At 42.5% G+C, this 20,296-nt stretch overlaps 2 protein-coding genes across 2 annotated transcripts in view; one reads left to right on the forward strand and one right to left on the reverse strand.

Annotated features, from left to right (window-relative positions):
- The window catches only part of LOC127568027 (epithelial cell-transforming sequence 2 oncogene-like), a 69,259-nt gene extending 64,286 nt beyond the window's left edge, over positions 1-4,973 (forward strand). The window contains 4 exon segments of the mRNA XM_052011275.1: positions 2,941-3,029; positions 3,624-3,658; positions 3,892-4,015; positions 4,868-4,973. Of these exon segments, the coding sequence (XP_051867235.1) occupies positions 2,941-3,029; positions 3,624-3,658; positions 3,892-4,015; positions 4,868-4,973 (354 nt within the window).
- A 1,896-nt stretch (positions 4,974-6,869) lies between these two features.
- The window catches only part of reps1 (RALBP1 associated Eps domain containing 1), a 39,525-nt gene continuing 26,098 nt past the window's right edge, over positions 6,870-20,296 (reverse strand). Inside the window, exons 11-19 of the mRNA XM_052011276.1 lie at positions 18,851-18,952; positions 18,225-18,294; positions 17,910-18,040; positions 17,598-17,662; positions 16,677-16,859; positions 16,492-16,575; positions 12,716-12,864; positions 10,636-10,741; positions 6,870-9,322 (exon numbers count right to left, since the gene is read on the reverse strand). Of these exons, the coding sequence (XP_051867236.1) occupies positions 9,254-9,322; positions 10,636-10,741; positions 12,716-12,864; positions 16,492-16,575; positions 16,677-16,859; positions 17,598-17,662; positions 17,910-18,040; positions 18,225-18,294; positions 18,851-18,952 (959 nt within the window). The 3' untranslated portion in view covers positions 6,870-9,253. The remainder of the gene's footprint in view (positions 9,323-10,635; positions 10,742-12,715; positions 12,865-16,491; positions 16,576-16,676; positions 16,860-17,597; positions 17,663-17,909; positions 18,041-18,224; positions 18,295-18,850; positions 18,953-20,296) is intronic.

A 20,296-nucleotide genomic window follows, 5' to 3' on the forward strand; every position in this document is an offset into this window, starting at 1 on the left:
TCTCATTCTTCTGTACTCCAGTGAGTACAGTCCAAGAGCCGACAAATGCTCATCATACGTAAGTTCTTTCATTCCGGGAATCATCCTCGTAAATCTCCTCTGAACCCTCTCCAACATCAACACATCTTTCCTAAGATATGGGGCCCAAAACTGCACAGTATTCCAAATGAGGCCTCACTAGTGCCCCATAGAGCCTCATCAACACTTCCTTACTTTTATACACTATACCTCTTGAAATGAATGCCAACATAGCATTGGCTTTCTTTGCCACCGATCCGACCTGGTGGTTAACCTTTAAGGTATCCTGCACGAATACCCCCAAGTCCCTTTGTACTTCTGTACTTTGAATTTTCTCTCCTTCTAGATAATAATCTGCCCGTTTATTTCTGTTCCCAAAGTGCACAACTGCACATTTCTCAACATTGAATCTCATGTTGGCATTCATTTCCTTGCCCATTCTCCTAAACTGTCTAGGTCTCTCTGCAACCTTCCTGTCTCCTCAATACTCCCTACTCCTCCACCTATCTGCCAACTTCCTTTCATAATTCATCTTTTCTTTCCTAACGACCTTCTTAGTTTCTTTCTGCAGGTTTTTAAAAGTTTCCCAGTCTTCTGTTTTCCCACTAATTCTTGCTTCCTTGTATGCCCTCCCTTTTGCTTTTATTTTAGCCTTCACCTCTCTCATTATCCACATTTGTGCCTTTTTTCCATTCAAAACCTTTTTTCTTGGAATATATCTATCCTGCATTTTCCTTACTTCTTGTAGAAATTCCTTCCATTTCTGCTCCGCTGTCCCTCCAGCCGGCTTACTCTTCCAATCAGTTTGGGCCAGCTCCTCTCTCATACCATTGTAATTTCCTTTGTTCCACTGAATTATCGATACACCAGTTATCAGCTTCTCCTTCTCAGATTTGAAACTGAACTCAATCATATTGTGATCACTAGTTCCCAATGGTTCCTTTACCTTTAGTTCCCTAATCACTTCCGGTTCATTACATAGCACCCAATCCAAAACAGCTGATCCCCTGGTGGGTTCATCAACAAGTTGCTCCAAAAAACCATCCCGTAGACATTCCACAAACTCAATCTCCTGAGTTCTACAGTGAAAAACTTGTCTTGCATACCGATCGTACAGGTCAATTCATTACATTGAGTTGGTACAGAGTGCATTGAGGTAGTACAGGTAAAAATAACAGTACAAAGTGTCACAGCTACAGAGGAAGTGCAGTCCATCTCATTGTATAAGGGAACCGTTCAATAGTAGGATAGAAGCTGTCCTTAAGATTGCAAGGCTGTTACAGAGTTATAACATATGAGAGAGAGACAGTGGTGGAGCTGGTACAGCTGCTGCCTCACAGCGCCGGAGACTCGGGCTCGATCCTGACCTCGGGTGCTGTCTGTGTGGTGTTTGCACCTTCTCCCTGTGACCCCATGGGTTTCCCCCGGGTGCTCCGGTTTCCTCCCACGTCCCAGAGACGTGCGGGTTGGTGGGTTATTTGGCCGCTGTAAGTTGCCCGCAGGTAATTGGTGGAAGAGATGAGAACGTGGTGAGAACAAGTCCAGAGGAAAGGTTGGTGGGTTAATTAACCGCTGTAAATTGCCAAATCTGGTCAAATCTGGAGGGAGTTGATGGGAATGTGGGGAGAATAAAAAAGTGGGATTAATGTAAGACGAGCTCACGCTGGCCATCTGCAGATCAAAGCCGTTCATCCCATTCCCACGATCTACCCCTGTGGCCCCACTGTTATCTCCATAAGCATCTATTCCAGGTTCCTTTTAAACTCCTGAGGAAGCAGAGTGTAGGACTGGGACAAGGCGTTGGTCATTAATACGGCGGTGAAGAGAAATTCCTTCACCAAGGCTGCAAATCTTTGGAAACCTCCACCCTGTTCAGTCATTGAGTGTATTCAAGGGAATCGCAGGGTGTTAGGGTTGGCTGGGTGGGGAAGGTGAGGCCTTTCTCTGTCCCTTTAAGAGACCCTGCTTCCCCCATTGAAATGATCTTTACTGGTTGCATCGTGGTCTGGGACGGCAATTTGAATCCACAGGAACGTAAGAAGCTGCAGAGAGTAGTGGACTCATCCCAACGTATGCTGTGATACATCCAGATAGGATGCTTTCTATGGTGCATCAATAAAAATTGGTGAGTGTCAAAGGGGACATGCCAAATTTCTTTAGCCTCCTGAGGAAGTAGAGGCTCTGGTGAGCTTTCTTGGCCATGGCGTTGGACCAGGACAGGCTATTGGCGATGTTCACTCCTAGGAACTTGAAGCTCTCAACCCTCTTGACCTCAGCACCATTGATGTAGACAGGTGCATGTACACCGCTCCCTTTCCTGAGGTCAATGACCAGCTCTTTTGTTTTGCTGACATTGAGGGAAAGGTGGTTGTCATGACGCCATGTCACTAAGCTCTCTATCTTCTTCCTGTACTCCGACTCATCATTATTTGAGATACGGCCTATAACGGTGGTATCATCTACAAACTTGTAAATGGAGTTAGAGCAGAATCTGGCCACGCAGTAATGAGTGTATAGGGAGTAGAGTAGAGGGCTGAGGATGCAGCCTTGTGGGGCACCAGTGTTGAGAATAATCCTATCTTCCTCCAGATCAAAAGAGAGCAAGTCCTGCAGACCACTCCCATATCTCATTTATGTGTATGGCCTTATATAATGCTAATTCCTAGTCTGATATGGTGTTAGCCATTCTTGCCGAGGGTGATGATATGTGTGCTTTGATTCAGTACTCCAGCCAAGGGAAATAAGAAGATAAGCTGGTACCAATCTCGCTCGTTATTTGAGTGAGGCTGGTACTCATGTTAGGTGTACACTGCTGTTACAGGGACAGGGAGGGTGACGGTATTGAATTTGGGCTCTGCGCACTAGAATTGCCCTTTCAGTACTTCATGAGCTGTTGGCAGAGTAAATACGATTGATTTACAGATCCTTCTGGAGGGGAACAGATATCTGATCCAAGTTCGAGAAGTGGCTCAGATGAGCAGCCCTGATGAAAAGATCTGTGCTACTTTGAGGTAAGGAGCAGATCCAGTTCTAAACTCCTCTTATTCCATTTCCGCACCATACAATGCTCCATCCAGGCTGTTTAGACATCAGCACTGGTCTTGAAATCGCTGTCCTGACTGGTTTTCAGGAGGTGCAGCTCAGTGGTGATCTTCCATTGAAGCTTTGACACTTCCCTTCTGGTGTTATTGAGACTGGAACATATCACTGGCAGTTTCAGTTATAAAACTTGCATCCTGTTCTAACATATGGCATCAACAACTGTTCCAGTCAATGCTGTGATTTACTGGATTAAGGGAGCTTCAAGTAGTAATTAAACAGCAGCTTGAACATGCAAAATCATCCCAAATCACTTAGAAATCCCATTGCAGTAGTGAGGGAGTGTGGCCCACATAATCAGAAGTCACATCTTTTGGATAAGACAGTAAACTAAGGCCCTATCAGCCCATTTTGTATAATATTCCATGGGAGTGTTTAGTTGAGAGGACTTCACCCTGGTGTTGTGGCTATATTTATCCATCTAACAGTATCCAAACCATCTCAACTTCAAATGTCGGTTGTTCACAGATTGGTCGTCACATTTAATTGCAATGATTCTTCAAAAGTACTTCTCCATCGGAACGATCCAAGCTTGTGAGAGGTTTAAATAATTTCTAAAGCATACATGCAAGCTTTTAACAGAGTCAAACAGGGAGGAGTGATGAAATGCTTGGCCAAAGCGATGGTTTTAATATATTTGGGAATTTCAAACCTTGCTTATCAGGGCAAACTTCAGAGCACAAGATACAATACGCTCCCATACAACATTAAGTAATCTAATTTTGAATGTTAAATATTGTTTGAATTTTTAAAACTTTTGGTTTCTTTCCCCAGGGTTTGAGTACATTAGTGACCTGAGCCTCTTCCTTTTCAATGATGCCCTTCTTTTTGCCTCAAGAAGGGTTTCTCATCTGCCCTTTGAACGAAATCCGAAGACATCGCAGATTCCAAATGTACAGCAATGTTGTGTGTTCCCTTATCCAAATTTATAAGATTCCACCCACACAGGACAAACACGTTTTACTTGCAGATCAAGTCTCCATATAACAGGAATGTTGAGTGGCTGTCTAATCTTGCACTCATTTTCTTTATGCTCATGGCATTTCTCTTGGCTGTTTCTGACACACACAAGCACTTCTTTGAGGCTACTCAGTCCAGGTAAAGGGTCTCGACCCAAAACTATTAGCACAAGTTGTCAATTAAGTTATTCAAGTGTAGTAACTGTTGAAATATTCAGAATTATATACACAGCAACCTCCCACAAACAGCTTTGAAGTAAATCTGTTTGGTTAATGAAATTTGGCTATCACTTCAGTACACACTTAGTTTTCCAATATATTCTAAGGATAAGAAATTTTCTACTGCAATCTGAGCAGGCAGAGACTCATTTCACATTCTACAAATTCAGTTATTCAGCTCCAAGGTTTTGAGTGAGACACATCAAATATAGCTGCTGTAACCACAGTGTAAAGCCATCCCGTTGTGTGAAGCCAAGACGCAGGAGACTGCAGTCCAGGTGAAGGGTCTCGACCCAAAATGTCAACTGTTCATTTCCCTTCATAGATGCTGCCTGACCCACTGAGTTCCTCCAGCTTTTTGCGTGTTGCTGTTGTGTTAAGTGTCTGCCTGAAGCTAGCTTTTTGCCCACTGCCTTTGCAAATCAGGACCCAAGTGGTCCCTTTAAGCATTGTCAAATTGGGATCTAGGTGAGCACTCTATTTCACCCACACAACAGGTAAACAAATTTTGTCTTATGTGTTTTCAAAGCTCTTTCTTGGGAGTAAAAATAATTATTCTCCTTGGGTTTCAGATGGCCAAAATGGCATTGGATTTGTGCATCAGAGAGAGAGGAAGACAAAATCATCTGGCTGTCCACATTAGAAAGTGCCATTCACGCTGCAGTTGAGGAGACCTGATCTCCCAAGCAGGTAGTTACTACTAATCCCTCAAGGCTTTCAGCTGCAAGACATTCACTTAACACACCAAGGGTTCCCCCCAATACATTTTGGTTTTCCCAATTTTAATTGTGATCATTTTTAACTGAAAAGTAAATCTGATTTTAATTCATGCTGCTGCTTCTCTTATTGGCATGCAACTTGTGTTTAATCATTGCTGAGCATCTGGTATAGTTGCTGAACTGCTACATAGAAATAAGCATATATTGTGCAATTTTATTCATAAGGCACTTCAGCAGCTAAGGTCACTTTTCTTTTTGAAAAAGAATGATTTCATCTACTGCATTTGGTGCTCAGTGTGGCCTCCTCTACATTGGTGAGACCAGACTAGATGACCGTTTCACAGAAAACCTGCCCTCTGTCTGTAACCATGATCTGCATCTTCCCATTGCCAGTCACTTCAACTCCCCCTCCCACACTATCACTGATATGTCAGTCCTCTGCCTCCTCCACTGCCAGGAGAATTCCAAGCGCAAACTGGAGGATCAGCTAATTTAAAAAAAATCTTACTTACAGCATGGTAACAGGCCCTTCCAGCTCAACAAGTCTGCACCACCCATCTTGAACCCAATAAACCCACCCATGCATCTTTGCAATGTGGGAGGAAACCAGAGCACCCGGGGGAAACCCATGCAGACACAGGAGAATGTACAAACTCTTTACAGACAGTGATGGGAATCAAACCCTGATCACTGGCGCTGTAAGTGTTGCACTAACTGCTATGCTACCATGCTGCCACAAGGTTCTGTCTTGGAACCTTGCAGCCTAATGGCATGAATATTGAATCCTCCCACTTCAGGTAATCCCCACCCCCCTCCCCCCATGCTTCTCTTCTTCCCTTTCCTAGCCTTTGTTTTCCTCTCTCCCAGTGGATCTGCTCTCCCCTCCTCCCCCACACCTGCCTATCACTATCTCCTACCTGCATCTACCTATCACCACCTTGTGCCCACCCCACCTCCCCTCTTGTCCACCTATCACTGCTCTGCTTTTCCCTCCAATATATTGGCCTATCTTCAGTCCTGAAGGAGGGTCCTGACTCAAAACATTGACTGCCTGCTTTTCTCCACAGATGCTGCCTGGCCTGGTGAGTTCCTCCAGCATCATCTAGATTCCAGCATCTGCAGTCCTTTGTTTCTCCAATATTAGTGATATCTGCACTGTGTTGGGAATGGTACACAATTCCCAGCAACATAACAATTTTGATATCTTTATTAGTCACTTGTATATCAAAACAGTGAAATGCATCTTTTGCAATAGTGTTCTGGGGGCAGCCTACAAGTGTCACCAAGCTTCCAGCACCAACATAGCATGCCCACAACTTCCTAACCTGTACGTCTTTGGAATGTGGGAGGAAACCCACCCAGACACGGGGAGAACATACAAACTCCATACAGATCTGATTAGGTTCACAATTGCTTGCAAATTTCTTTGGCCACCCTAGTGACTATAGCAGAGCTGGAAGGGCAAGTTCAGTTTTGCTTGGACATACTTTGGTTTTACCTGACTGCTGTCCACAAGCTGCATTTTGCCAGTTCACATCTATGCCTTTAGTTATGGTCTCTCTCTAAAACAGTGCTCAGGATTTACCTTTACATTATAACTTAATACTTTCCCCTTTTGTTGTATATTTACACAGCCAGTTTATTGCTGATCTCTAATTGTTCTCAGATGGGTAGTATGAGCCCCCTTGAATTGCAGTAGTTTGTGTGAAGGTTTCCTGAAGTAATTGACTTCCAGTATTTAAGGAACAGCAACATCCATCTAAGTTAGGATTGTAAGCCAAATATCACTTCTGTAGTATGGAATCACTGCTTTAATTTTATAAAAATGAATTTAATGACAAATGATTAATATTCCAGGCCTCAAACAATAGGTTTCTTGGGTCCCTTGTAAAGGCTGCAGTAATACTTTTCTTTAAGATCAGCAAATTCCAGGAAAATTCACTCCCTGCTTTTACAGGTCTCATCCATCAATACCACAACTGTGGTTAGTAGCAATTCCCTTTGGGATCTGAACTCATGAAAACAGTGAATGGTGAATAGAGCAAGTTGTCAGATAAAATATTGTGCTGTTTTATTTGTGTAAAAATCACAGTTGCTACTTTGCTCTGCCAAGATACATCCATGCAGTTTAACATCTAAAGATCCCAGAGCCAAAATAAGCAATTAAATAGATTTGCTGTTAGTCAGCAATTTAATGTAAATTTACATACAAGATCAAAAGTGTGTATCATACAATTTACATCATACTCCTTATACAGTACATTGACCTGAATAGCAAGGTGGCTCTCATTGGGTGAAAATGGAAAGCCTCCCCCTCTTCTCCCCATCTGTCTGAACATTCCTCTCCATCAACTATGTAGCCAGAACAGTAAGGCTTGAAGCTATAGAAACCAAAAATAGTCCCAAACTAAAAAGAAACATCTTGCTTTCTTAAAAAAAAGTACAGAGATAAGAAACTGCAAATCATACTAACCCTTAGAATACTGAACAATGAAGTCAAACAATTATAAAATTTTGCTCCTTGCATAATAATTTAAAGAAAAATTCTCTAGTTCTGTACAATCTTCAATTAATTTCTGAGTATTAGATTTGAAGAGGATAACCTTTAGCTGTATCAGGGAGGTGGACAGTATTGAAAATCAGTACTCAGAATGTTCTGTGGGTGGAATGAAAATGTAATGAGTCGAAGTTGGTCAACAGCATGCAGACAGAGGCTGTGTTGTGAGAAATCACAACTGCAAATCAGTAACATACACACACTAAAGTCGTCTTTTATAAGTCACAATGTAGCCCCAACAACCCCTACTATGCAAACTCCACATACTGTCATTTCCAGAGTATAGAGGCTGGGGGTGAAAAAGTATAGATTCACTACCCACACAAACTGCACACAGATTTGCTCCAAGTAATGGTGTTTGCACGCAAATCCAAGATGCCATATACAAACACACACACAACTGCACCCAGCAACATCCCTCCTGAATCCACACTCACATTTGCGGTTTATACTACAGTTATTTACCACGTGAATGTTTACAACAGAACTAATGGGGTATGGCCACACAGCAGCTTCATTAGTGAGTCCAGTGCACTCGGTATTTAAAAAAAGCCAGCTCACCACAAGCTTCTTGATATGCTCAAACCAACTGATTGCTTCAGCATCAACACACTGGCTGGTGGTCCTTCTCAATTCACTGGCTTAAATTTATATTTAAAAAAAAACCCTTAGTGGTGGTCTTTACATTCTCACCTTGACACCAAACATATTATCTGTTACACCCTCCAACTTAAAAAAAGTGGTTTTGAACCATAACTAGCAACACATGAATACACTTATACTTCAGTAGTGCAAAATATTTCATTACATATCTCCAACCAACCCCTACACCACCACCCTCGGTTGTTCCAAATGGTTAGGGACACTATTTAGTGTTCTGCTGCAGTAATGCAATGAGAAAAATATTTTTTTTTGAATGACCTGAAAGCAAAAATGGGCCAGGGAAGCCCTTTATACTTAAGCTGCACAAACTGGCCTCACCCAAAAGGAAAGCTACGCAAATTCAGGAGTGGGGGGGGGGGGTGGAGTGTTTCAAGACACTCCTTTGAACACTGACACAGGAAAATATATATTCACTCTAGCATAGCTCTTCCATCACATCTCACAATTCTACCAAAGTAATATTTCCCAAGACTATAAACCACTTGACATTAGCCTTACTGAACACAGTGCTTCAAATGTTGAAGCATTCTGGCAGTTTCCCTCCTTCAACCAGTGACTCGAGGATTCAACAGGTACTACCTTGGCGTGCTTACATTATTTAAAGAACTCATTGGCAAGCCATTTCTCCTGTCTGAAGAGAGGACTGATCTTGAAGGGAGGGGGGGGGGATGGGGAGGGGAGAGATGGGGGGCAGTGGAGGGGAATGGAATTATTCACTGTTCTGTAGAATCAAAACTATAGTAATTGCCTCTGCACCCCCCCTCTCTTTACCCCCAGGGCCTGAATATTTACCAGCTTCACAGCTCCCTTCAATTTATTTCTCCCTCTCTTTAAACAAATGGTACCCATGTTACAAGTGAACAGCTCTATGAAATTAACCATGGAAACTAATCACTGCATAGTAGACCCACAAAGCTGAGCAGAGGTAAGCTGCCTGCAGGGAGTAGTCAGGATCCAGTGGCACATCCGCACCAAACGTGACCTTTCAGTTTCATCCACGTGGTCAGGAAGCTCCTGTGTTACAAGTGCGAAAATGGCCGAAGCTGCTCCAACTGCACCTCCAGAGAGATTCTCTCCTCAAGCACATCCTGCAAAGATCAGTTGGCAGAGATGAGAGAAAACAAGTATTTGTTATTTTTTTACATTCACGTTTTCCTCAGAGCATGCAGTTTCATTTCTGTTCATCTCCCTTTATTAACCTGGTATTTGCTCTTTCTACCTTCTGTACCAAGGTGACAACGGACAGCCCTTGCCCTCTGCTTTGCAAGCAATCCAGGGACATTTGAAGAACTCGCCCCAAGACAGTACTGGACTCAAATCTTTGAAGTGGGGCTTAAACCTACAAGTCTGCACTTCGCCACGTGAACCTTAGCTACTTAAAGCTGACATTGTGGGAGTTTTAAATGAAGCAGGTACAGAAGATACGATGCCTGTTATACTGGCTGAGCAGGAAGTCTATACCTTGGAATAGATTCTGCAGTAGTCAACCACAGTTTTGGATTGTTTGAAAAATTTTGCAAGTCAGGTATTGAGATTCTGACAATGGGGCTTGCCAAAAACTGAACTAAATTGCAAGTCAAGGGTCTTTTATCTTTCCAGACACATTTAAAGATTATGGCCGAGAAAGCCACTGGCATCTCTTCTTGTGGTTTACGTAACACTGCAGCTTGTGTAACCTCCCTTATTGCAGCCTAACCTTCTTTGGAAGGTGGGCAGAATTCTGCCAAACAGAATATTTCTTTCTTAAAGCAGAAGGTATTTCCAGCATTTTCTCCCAATTCACCAAAACTGATACCACTTGGCCTTTGAACCACTTGACATAAACTAATGACTAACTGCAGATCTTGTGGCCAAATCAAGATTTAATGTTACTTTTGAGCTGTGGGTGCATTAACCGAGCACTATGATCACATGAGTGCAAGCTACACAAATGTGGTGGTGGGGGTTAGCTAATATTAAATGTAAATACAATTTTATGACATGCATATGTCACACCTTCATCAAGAATTCATTTTGCAAAATAATTGTCTAATTTTTTTTTTAAAAAGCACAGAAATCATATGCTTATCATACGGTGTTACAACCCACAGGTTTCTCCATACCACCAAGGCACTTGTGCAAAGTATGTAATAGATTGACTAAACTAATGAAGTACTCCTCCTGCGGCCTTTGTTAAATGAATGCTTTGGTTACTGAACCCTTTTAAAAAGTCTGCCCAATTGGTGGGATGAGCTCTCTGTTTAAAGCTTGCGCTGCTGGCATTAAGAATCACCTCTTACTCTGAGGTGATCTGAAGACAGACATTCAAACACAAGCCAAGTGAATGTGCTGATCAGGAAATCATAATCTGCAAGTGTCAATGCTTTCAACTTTCCCCACTGAAGTCTCCAACCTCACCTACCTTCAGTTGTTGCTGCAATTCACTGTTGAGTCTGGCTAGCACCGTGTTAGTCTCCTTATTTCTTCTGATCGAAGCCTGAATGGACTTTTTATCTTTGCCAACTGACCTAAAATGAAATAAGACGTTAGTGTGCCAGTCCACTGTTACTTTAGAATCAGTTTACTTCTGATCCCCATACAGTGAACAAGGGCAGTAAGCTAGCTCACAGACTTGCAATGAGTAGCACCACACAGGCACAGGTGGTTTAGTCCCATCTAGCCACATGCAGCTCTGGTGGGGCCTGGCCCTGGCAACTAAACACCCAATTAACTTCCTGGATCCAATTTTCTCAGTGCATGCAAGTCTAAGTGGGGGAAAATGTTAACAGCATTATGACCACCATTACTTGGGCCCTATATCCAAGGAAGGATGTGCTGGCCCTGGAGAGGGTCCAGAGAGAGTTCACAAGAATAATCCCAGGAATGAAAGGCTTAATGAATGAGGAGCATTTGATGGCTCTGGGCTTGTTCAGAAGGATTTTGGGGGGAGGGTGGGGTGGGGGGTGGGGGGTGGAGGGGGGCCACGGTTGGTGGGTGGGTGGTGTGTGGAAATCTCATCGAAGCCTTTTGGATACTGAAAAGGCTAGATAGAGTGGACACAAGAGGGGATGTTTCCATTAGGAGGAGAGTCTAGGGTCAGAAGGCATAGTCTCAGGATAAGAGGGATGTCCCATTAGAACTGAGATGAGGAGGAATTTCTTCAGCCAGAGGGTGATGAATCTGTGGAATCCATTGCCACAGACAGCTGTGGAGGCCAAGTCTGGGTGTATTTAAGGCAGAGATTGATAGGTTCTTGATTGGTCGGGGGGGGGTTAAGGGTCACAGGGAGAAGGCGGGAGAATGGGGATGAAAAAAAAATCAGCCCGGAATGGTGGAGCAGACTCAACAGGCCAAATGGCCTCATTCTGCTCCTATATTTTATGGTTTTATGGATCAAGTATAACAAAATAAACATGGACTGGATCCAAAGGATCCTGTTTGGCAACAGCAGAGAATTCAATTGTAGCAGCTGGGGAATTTAAACAGGTAAATAATAAACCTGGAATAAAAAGTTGGTACCTACAACACTGACCATGTTACTACAATTACTGTGAAAACACCCAATTCAGTCTCATCCTTGGAGATTTACCATCCTTACACATCTCCAGATCCAAGCTAATGTGCTTGATTCTTAACTAGCCCCTGAAATGACCCAGCAAGCCAGTCAGTCGAGGGGCAATTGAGATGTACAATAAATGCTGTTCTTGCCAGCAACACCCACGTTCATTAACTTGTGACAGGAGTTAAGTCACTGCCTCCACACTTTCAACTTCCCCATTAACCATCCACATTCCCTACTCAATTACACTGAAATGTGACAGGAGTACTGGCTGAACTGATTACAATTAAAAATCAGGTTGGGAAATATTTAGCTTAATACATGACAGATGGAGTGGGGGCAGGGAGAGTGGGGAGGGAGGGAGAGAGAATAGGCAAATGTTTTCAACCGGCTGCAGCTGCACACCCTAGAAATTTTACATGGTAGACTAAGACTACACAGGATATTAGATCTTTGGCATCTGTAAATTTAACCATGCAATAAGTCCCCTTCTCATATGAACTATTGTGGGAGAATGCCAAGCTGAGGTGAAGAATGTCATAGAATGATACAGCACAGAAACAGGCCCTTTAGCCCAACTTGTCCATGCTGACCAAGTTGCCTACTTGAGCTATCCCATGTCCTCATGTTTGGCCCATATCCTTTCCTAGCTTTTGCCCCCTCATTATTACAACATTTCATAGATAGGTACCTGGATAGGAACGTTGTCCATTAAAGAGATGAGGCAGAAGGCTAAACTGCACTCTGGGTTGAAGGGAGGAATATGGGGATATGGTGAAAGGGAAAGTGGAGAAAATAACCCCAATACAAACTGACAATGAAGTGCTGAACTGATCCATCAGTTCTTACACAGCAGGATCTAATGTGGTGCACTCTCAGTGTATCAGCCACAGAGAAGCTGCAACCTGTTTGGAAAAAAGAATTAAAGAGAACCCCATCCCACCTTGAAACCGATGAATGCGAGACTAATACGGTGTTGATGATGTTGGTTTTTTGGGTAAGTTCATCTGTGTCACCACGGAGCTCTTCTTCAGACTGCAGTCTACGGCGAACAGGTTTTGGAGGAGGAACAAGACACGTTGTGGCTTTAACCTGTAATTGGGAAAAGGCAGGATTAATTTAAAATTCCAGAATTAACATTTCCTGTTAAACTGCAATTTCAGGTCAATGATGGATGGTAAGCAGCCAACATAATCAAAGGACTCCTTCCTGGTCATTCTCTCTCTGCCCCCCCCCCCCCCCCCCAATCAGGCAGAAGATACAAAAGCTTAGAACATGTACCACCAGGCTTAAGAACAGCTTCTATCCCACTGTTATTAGACTCTTGAACAGACCTCTCGTACGATAAAAATGAACTCGATCTCTCAGTCTACTTTGTCATGGTCTTCGCACTTTGTCTGCCTGCACTCTCTGTAACTGTAGCATTATATTCTGCATTCTGTTATTGGTTTTCCCCTTTGTACTGCCTCAGTGCACTTGTGTTTGGAATGATCTGTCTGGATGGCACGCAAAACAAAGCTTTTCACTGTATTTTAATACACATGATGGCAATAAACCAATCAAGCACCTTTTGAATTTGATTTTCCCCATCCACTGTCACCAACTAGTCTTAGGCTTCTCATTCATCACTATTCTCCACTGAGTTTTGTGGCATCTCTCCACAAGACAGCTTTTCTGAGGATGTCCTCCAATCTTTTTACAACCCGAGAAAAATCTTACAAAAATAGTGAAATCATAGATTTCCAACCAAACTCTGCTTCCCATATCCTAACTTATACGGTCTCATTCACCCAACATCATTGTACTTAAGTATATTTGGTCTGATCTGGCAAAACTTATCTGAACATTTTACCAACTCCCTATCGTGTCTATGACCTCCTCAGGTATACACATTCCTCTAATTCTGGCCTGTTGCAATCATAGACAGCCAGACTTACAGCAGCCTAGAACTGAAGCTCTGGAACTCACTCCTTAAATTCCTCTCCTAGTTTGAGATGCTTCTTAACATTTATTTCCTCAACAAAACTTTTGTTCAACAGTCCCACTATGTCCCTTATGAGGCTCAGTATCAAGTATTTCATGGTATATTTTTACTACTTTATACATTAATAAATGCTTAATATTAAGTATTAATACAAATTCTTAATAAAATCTATTAAACTGAAAAATGTACAATGCAGAACATGAAAATCTGAATGTTTTAAAAACATGCTAACAGCAAGTGAATGGGAACACACAAAATTGCTGGATCACTTCAAGTGCAAACAGACACTGCTAGGTATTGAAAAGGGAACAGCTACCATGGAACCAAGCTCTTGCTCCACCCTTACACCACCTCTCCACCACCCCCCCCCCCCCCACCCACCCTTTTTATACTGACTATCTCTCCTCTTTCTTTTCAGTCCTGAAGGGTCTTGATCCAAAACATCGACTGTTCATTTCCTCCATAGATGTTGCCTGACCTGCCGAGCTCCCCCAGCTCCTTTGTGTGAAGCTCTATTTCATACTGAGTTTATGAAAGCAATTCTGATGCTGGAAGATATCATAGTATTTGGTTGAAGCTTAATCTTCAGGGTACAGGAGTCTCCTTGCTGAAAATGCAGAAGCAGAAACTGGGAAAAGAGGATTGGGTGTGGCTATTTGGGGGTAAATCCACATCTGACATGTGGGAGTCTATTAAAGGCCAGCTGGTTAGAGAGTTCAGGATCAGCATGTCTTTCACCCTCACAGGAACAAGGATGGCAAGGTTCAGGAGCCTTGGATGATTAATGATATTGTAGGTACAGTCAAAAAGGACAAGGAAGCATATACGAGATTTAGGAAGCTGAAATTGGACAAGACCCTTGAAGAAGATAAAGGAAGCAGGAAAGAAACAAGGAATTAGGAGGGCTAAAAAGGGGCCATGAAATGTCCTTGACAAGTAGGATTCCAAGGCATTTTATACATATTAGGAGCAAGAGGGTAGCTAGGGAAAGGGTAGGTTCACTCAAGGACAAAGGAGGGAATTTATGTGGAGACAGTGGAAGTGGGGGTGGTCCTAAATCAGTATTCACCAAGGAGAAGGACATGGACGATGGCGAGATCAGCAAGAGACATGTTGCATGTTGATATTTAGGAGGTGGTGGTGTTGGGAGTCTTGAAAAACATTAAAGGTGGATAAGTCCTAAGGGCCTGATGGAATCTTTCCCATGATACTGAAGGAGGCAAGTGAGGAGATTGATAGAGCCTTGACAGATCTTTATAACCCAGTCAGTCACAGGCAAGGTCCCAGAAGACTGGAGAATAGTCAGTGTTGTTCCTTTAAGGGCAACAGGGATAATCCAGGAAATTATAGGCCAGCGAGCCTTACAATCAGTGGTTAGGAAGTTATTGAAGGATTTATTCACATTTGGAAAAGCATGGACTTGCGGGAGAGTGAGCATGGCTTTGTGTGGGGGAGGTCTTCCCTCACAAACATGATCGAGTTGTTTTTTTTGAGGAGGTGACCAAGATATTGATGAGGGCAAAGAAGTGGATGTTGTAACATGGACTTTAGTAAGGCATTTAACGAAGTCTCTCATGGTAAGCTAGTCTAGAAAATTAAAGCACATGGGATCCACGGCAAGTTGGATACAAAATTGGCTTTGTCATAGAAGTCAGAGGGTAGTGCTGGAACAGGACATAGATCAGTTGGAAATTTAGAGAAATGATAGATGGAGTTTAATCCAAAGTACGAGGTGATGTGCTTTGGGAGGTCAAATGCAAGAGGAAGGTGCACAGTAAGTGGCAGGACCCTTGACAGCACAGATGTACAGAAGAATCTTGGGATGCAAGTCCATAGCTCCCTGAAAGTGGCAACGAGTAGATAGGGCAGTAAAAGCAGCGTACAGCACGCCTGCCATCAGTCAGGGCATCGAGCATAAAAGTTGGCAAGTCATATTGTAGCTGTATAAAACTTTGGTTTGACCACATCTGGAGTATTGTGTGGAGTTCTGGTTGCCACACTGTAGGAGGTGGAGGCTTTGGAAATAAGAGGTTCATCAGGATGTTGCCTGCATTAGAGAGTATTAGCTGTAAAGGAAAGGTTGGACAAACTTGGATCGATTCTCTGGAGCGCTGAGACTGAGGAGTGACCTGATAGAGGTTTATAAAATTATGAGAGGCAAAGATAGGGTAGATAATCAGAGTCTTTTTTCCAGGGTAGAAACATCAGATACTATAGAGTATGGGTTTAAGGTGAGAGGGGTAAAGTTGAAAGGAGTTGTGCAAGGCAAGTTTTTATTTTACATAAAGTGTGGTAGGGCCAGATCCTGTGCTGTACTGCTCGATGTTCCATTTCTATTTCAATGCAAGCAAATAGACATGTACATTAGTTTTCAATGTTTTGCTATTGAAAGGGATTCTGATATTTCTTGAAAAATAATGGCCAGGCATTTCAGATTAAATATTTGACATTAAACATTTTGCTTCTACGTGTGTGGAATGAAAATCATTTGAAATAGTTGAAAGGAGTCAATCTCTGTTCAGTCAGGGCAACCCCCACCTCCTCTCATGTGTAAAATGCTCCTCTGTGACTGCAATGAATGCAAGAACCTTGATACCCCTCTCCTCTCCTGACCAATATGATCACTATTTATTAGCAGCCATACAAAATCTTGTTTTTACAAGGAAGCTTGGAAGAATAAAGACCAAAGCCTATTAAAGTTGTGATTATAACGTTCAATCAAATATGCTACATACCGTGTTTCCAGCTGGCTTCTCATCACTAGAACCAGCTAGCTTTGCAGTCCTCAGCGTGCCTGTGGAATCGGAAGGCTTCTCAGGCTACGTATATAAAATAAATTTGATTAAAAGCTTCCTTAAATCAGATGATGTGGACCAATGACACATTAGCTCCCCAACCACCATGTTGTGATGGTGCTCACCTGAATAGTTTCAGAATGCCTGTCTGTGTCGTCTATTTGCTGCTCTGTGCCCTTGGATACAAATGCTTCAAACTGACGAAAATCAGCAAAGTTTGGCTGCTCTGGCATCTGGTGTGGCGAGGTGCTGGTGTGAGCCACATGACCATCAACGTCCACCGGCCGATGTAATGGAGGCACAGTGACCTAGGTGAAATGCAACACTGTGTTCAGAAGTACTCTCATGTGGTAAAAATTTGAACATTGAAAGTGTTGAATTTAAGCCAGCGTACAATGAGAAATGCACATGAGAGTCTTAAAACTGTTAACATTAGATTCAAAATAGTTAAAAACAAAGGAATTCTGAGATGTTTAAGTGTATTTTTTTTCCCCATAGCACAAAACTTGTTGGCAGCAAAATGATTCGTACAAAAAATTGAAGACCTCCAAATTGCTGGAGCAGAAATTTGTTCTCTATAGTTTGGATTAAAACGCAGAAGATCAGTATATATTGAACTGGACGACTTGAATTTTGTAATATCATCTTTCAAGGAACCCAAATTTCAGAAGACATTCAAATCCCTTTTTACCACATTAGACAAACTTCCATGCTGTCGACAACATGCATAAATATTGGTTTAATGATACCAACCATGGGACTAAAATTAAAATAATAATTTGCAAATCTTACAAGTCCAGCTTGTTTTCAAAATTTTCCACTTATGTCTACATTTACATTCAGGTACATGCTAATGAATAGCCACATGAATATGCAGGGCATGGAGGGAAATGGATCATGTTCAGGCAGAAGAGATTTGGTTTAATTTGGCGTTGTGCTTGGTACAGACATAATGGGCTGAAGGGTGCTGAGATGCTCTGGAAACTTCAGCACGTATCACTCACTCAATATCACAAAGCTCAGTCTTGAAAAGTTGATCCAGTTACCTGTGTGGGCTGTGGTCTTGGAGGCACTGCGGGAGGACAGGCAACAACTCCAGCCTGCGGTTGCCCTTCAATGGTAGTATAGAATGGGGAAGAAAACAATACAATCATTGAACATTCTCAAACATACATCACATCTACTTTGGAAAATTACACAAGCTTCACACCAGCAACCACTTCCCTTGATATAGCATCGACACAATCGAAACCCGAAGCATAATTTTTGCACCATTTTATCACGGCATAGATCCCCTGCAGTCGCCATGGTTTTTGTATATTGTGATAACGAAAACCTGCCCAATAATGTTCCCCCACCTGTGTTGCTTGCAGAGAAGGTTCTGTTCATATCTAGTGAAGACGACCTTGAATGTGACGGCTGTGGTCTTGGCGGAGGTGGAGGTGGTGCAGTTTTGAGCGTGTTGTCTGGAGAAGTGCCCGAATGCGAACTGTAGAGAGAACAACTCTGAGACAGTAATGTATGCTTTCATCCTCGTGATCAGTGCATTTTCCACTGAATTAATTCCATTACACTCTCCAAAAACCATCAATCATGATGTACTCTTCTCAATGCAGTAATTCAATTTTATGAAGCCTCAAATCTAGAAACTCCCTGGAGAAGCAGCCACTCACCGTTGCCGGGTTATGCTGTTTCCAACCTGCTCAGATTCAGAAACAAATGAATCTGAACTGCTGTAGCCATCTGTTGGGAGAAGAAGAATCACATTTTGAATCATTCTGTAAGCCCAAATGATCCACCCAGAATCCTGGGGGAAATAACAAAACTAGCTTGTGCAGCTCTGGAATATCCGTATCACAGGTTTTGTTGCTACTAAGCTAAACACCACTGGGTGGAAACAAACTCAAGGACCCATCTTAGAATGCAGAACAGAACAGCACAGTACAGGCCTTTTGGCCCACGATGTTGTGCCGACCTATATAAACATACTCCGTGATCAATCTCACCCTTCCCTCCTACACAGGCCATAATCCTCCATCTTTTCTTACATCCATGTGCCTATCTAAGAGAGTCTTTTAAATGTCCGTTGTATCAGCTTCTTCCACCACCCCGAGCAGTGCATCCCAGGAACCCATCACTGAGTGTGAAAACCTACCTGTTTTCTCCCCTAAACTTTCCTCCTTTTTAAAAGGCAAGCTACAAAATAGGTGTCTTTTCCCAACATATAATGTTATCAGAAGTGATTAAACAGTAGCCTATTAGGTGAATACATGTGCTGCCAAGCATTTATTTCCCTTACCAACAGTGTTTCCTGCAACAAATTTCACAGTGGTAGCCAGTTTAGTCTCATCTGAAAGCTCCGGTGAGTTTGTAAGCAAAGGACTGGTTGGGTGCGTTAGTTCTGTAATATAAATGAGACAGGTCAGTTGGATTTCATCGACCACACTTCAAAATATTTAAACAGAAAGCAGTCTCTCACAATCAGGGTACATTTTATAGTATCACTACTGCACTTTGCACATCAGACATTTGGATGCATTCAGTACAAGTGTCACAGGGAGGATAGTTGTGGGCATGTGCAGAAATGCACCAGTCCACTATTTACTTGCTTTTTACAACACAGAAGGTTCAACACAACACAGACTCAACCTACTGGCTACATGCTGGCTCCCAGCAGAGCTACCCCACATCCCATTCCTTTTATTTCCCTGTACTCCTGCAACATGCCAATCAAATCCTCTGATCTTCTGTTTACAGGAGGCATTAATTTTTTTTGAAAAAGGTAGGACAAGGATAATTGGCTACTCCAAGTTCATTTTCATTTTATTAACCCTAAATATTGTACAGTACCACATTATCAAAAACTTCACTCATCTCCAGCCAACTAAACTGGCAATAGCCAATTTGTTTACCATTTTAAAGCAAACAGCGATAGAAATACGCAATGGAAGTAGCGAAAAATAATCAGGATACAGTCCAAGTAAAACCACAAAGTATTCCCATAGACAGCTTTTCTCTGTCCACCTTGAATTTTTTTTATATATAAAAAAGGGAATTTGAGAACAAAGGTTTGATGCTTAATAAGAGTAATTAATAATACTGCAAAATTGTTTAAAAGAAATATCAAACAATGTCAGCTCATACCAGGCAGTGGCATTAATTCTGTCCTGCATCAGAACAGAATCATAGAATCGAGCCTTTTGGCTCACCTTGTCCATGCTGACTGATGCCCATCTATGCTAATTACATTTACCTGCATTAGGCTCATACACATCTACTTTCCTATCCAAGTACCTGCCCAAATGCCTTTTAATTGTATCTGCCTCTACCGCCTTCTTTAAAACAGCTCACTCCAGATACCACAAAAGGGTGTTGGTCAAGCAAACAATTTAACCCATAGATCTCTAAAATTGACCCCTGTGCCCTCTAGTCAGACTCCCTTGCCCTTGGGGTGGGGGAACTCGCCATCTATCTAAACCCAAGGTCACCCCCAAGCCTATATTCCAGTGAGAATAAACCCAACCTATCCAATCTCTTCATAACTACAGCCTTACATTCCAGGCAACATTCTGGTGAACCACTTCTGCACCCTCTCTATTGCTACCCCATCCTTCCTGTAGTGTGGCAGCCAGAACTGCACACAAAACTCCAAGTGTGATCTAACCAATGCTTTGTTCAGCTGCAACAATATTCCATGAGTGAAAAACTGGGTGTAAAATTCTTTAGATATTAAGGAAATCAAGGG

Source organism: Pristis pectinata, chromosome 3 (genome assembly GCF_009764475.1).
Source record: "Pristis pectinata isolate sPriPec2 chromosome 3, sPriPec2.1.pri, whole genome shotgun sequence".
In the NCBI taxonomy this organism is placed as follows: domain Eukaryota; kingdom Metazoa; phylum Chordata; class Chondrichthyes; order Rhinopristiformes; family Pristidae; genus Pristis; species Pristis pectinata.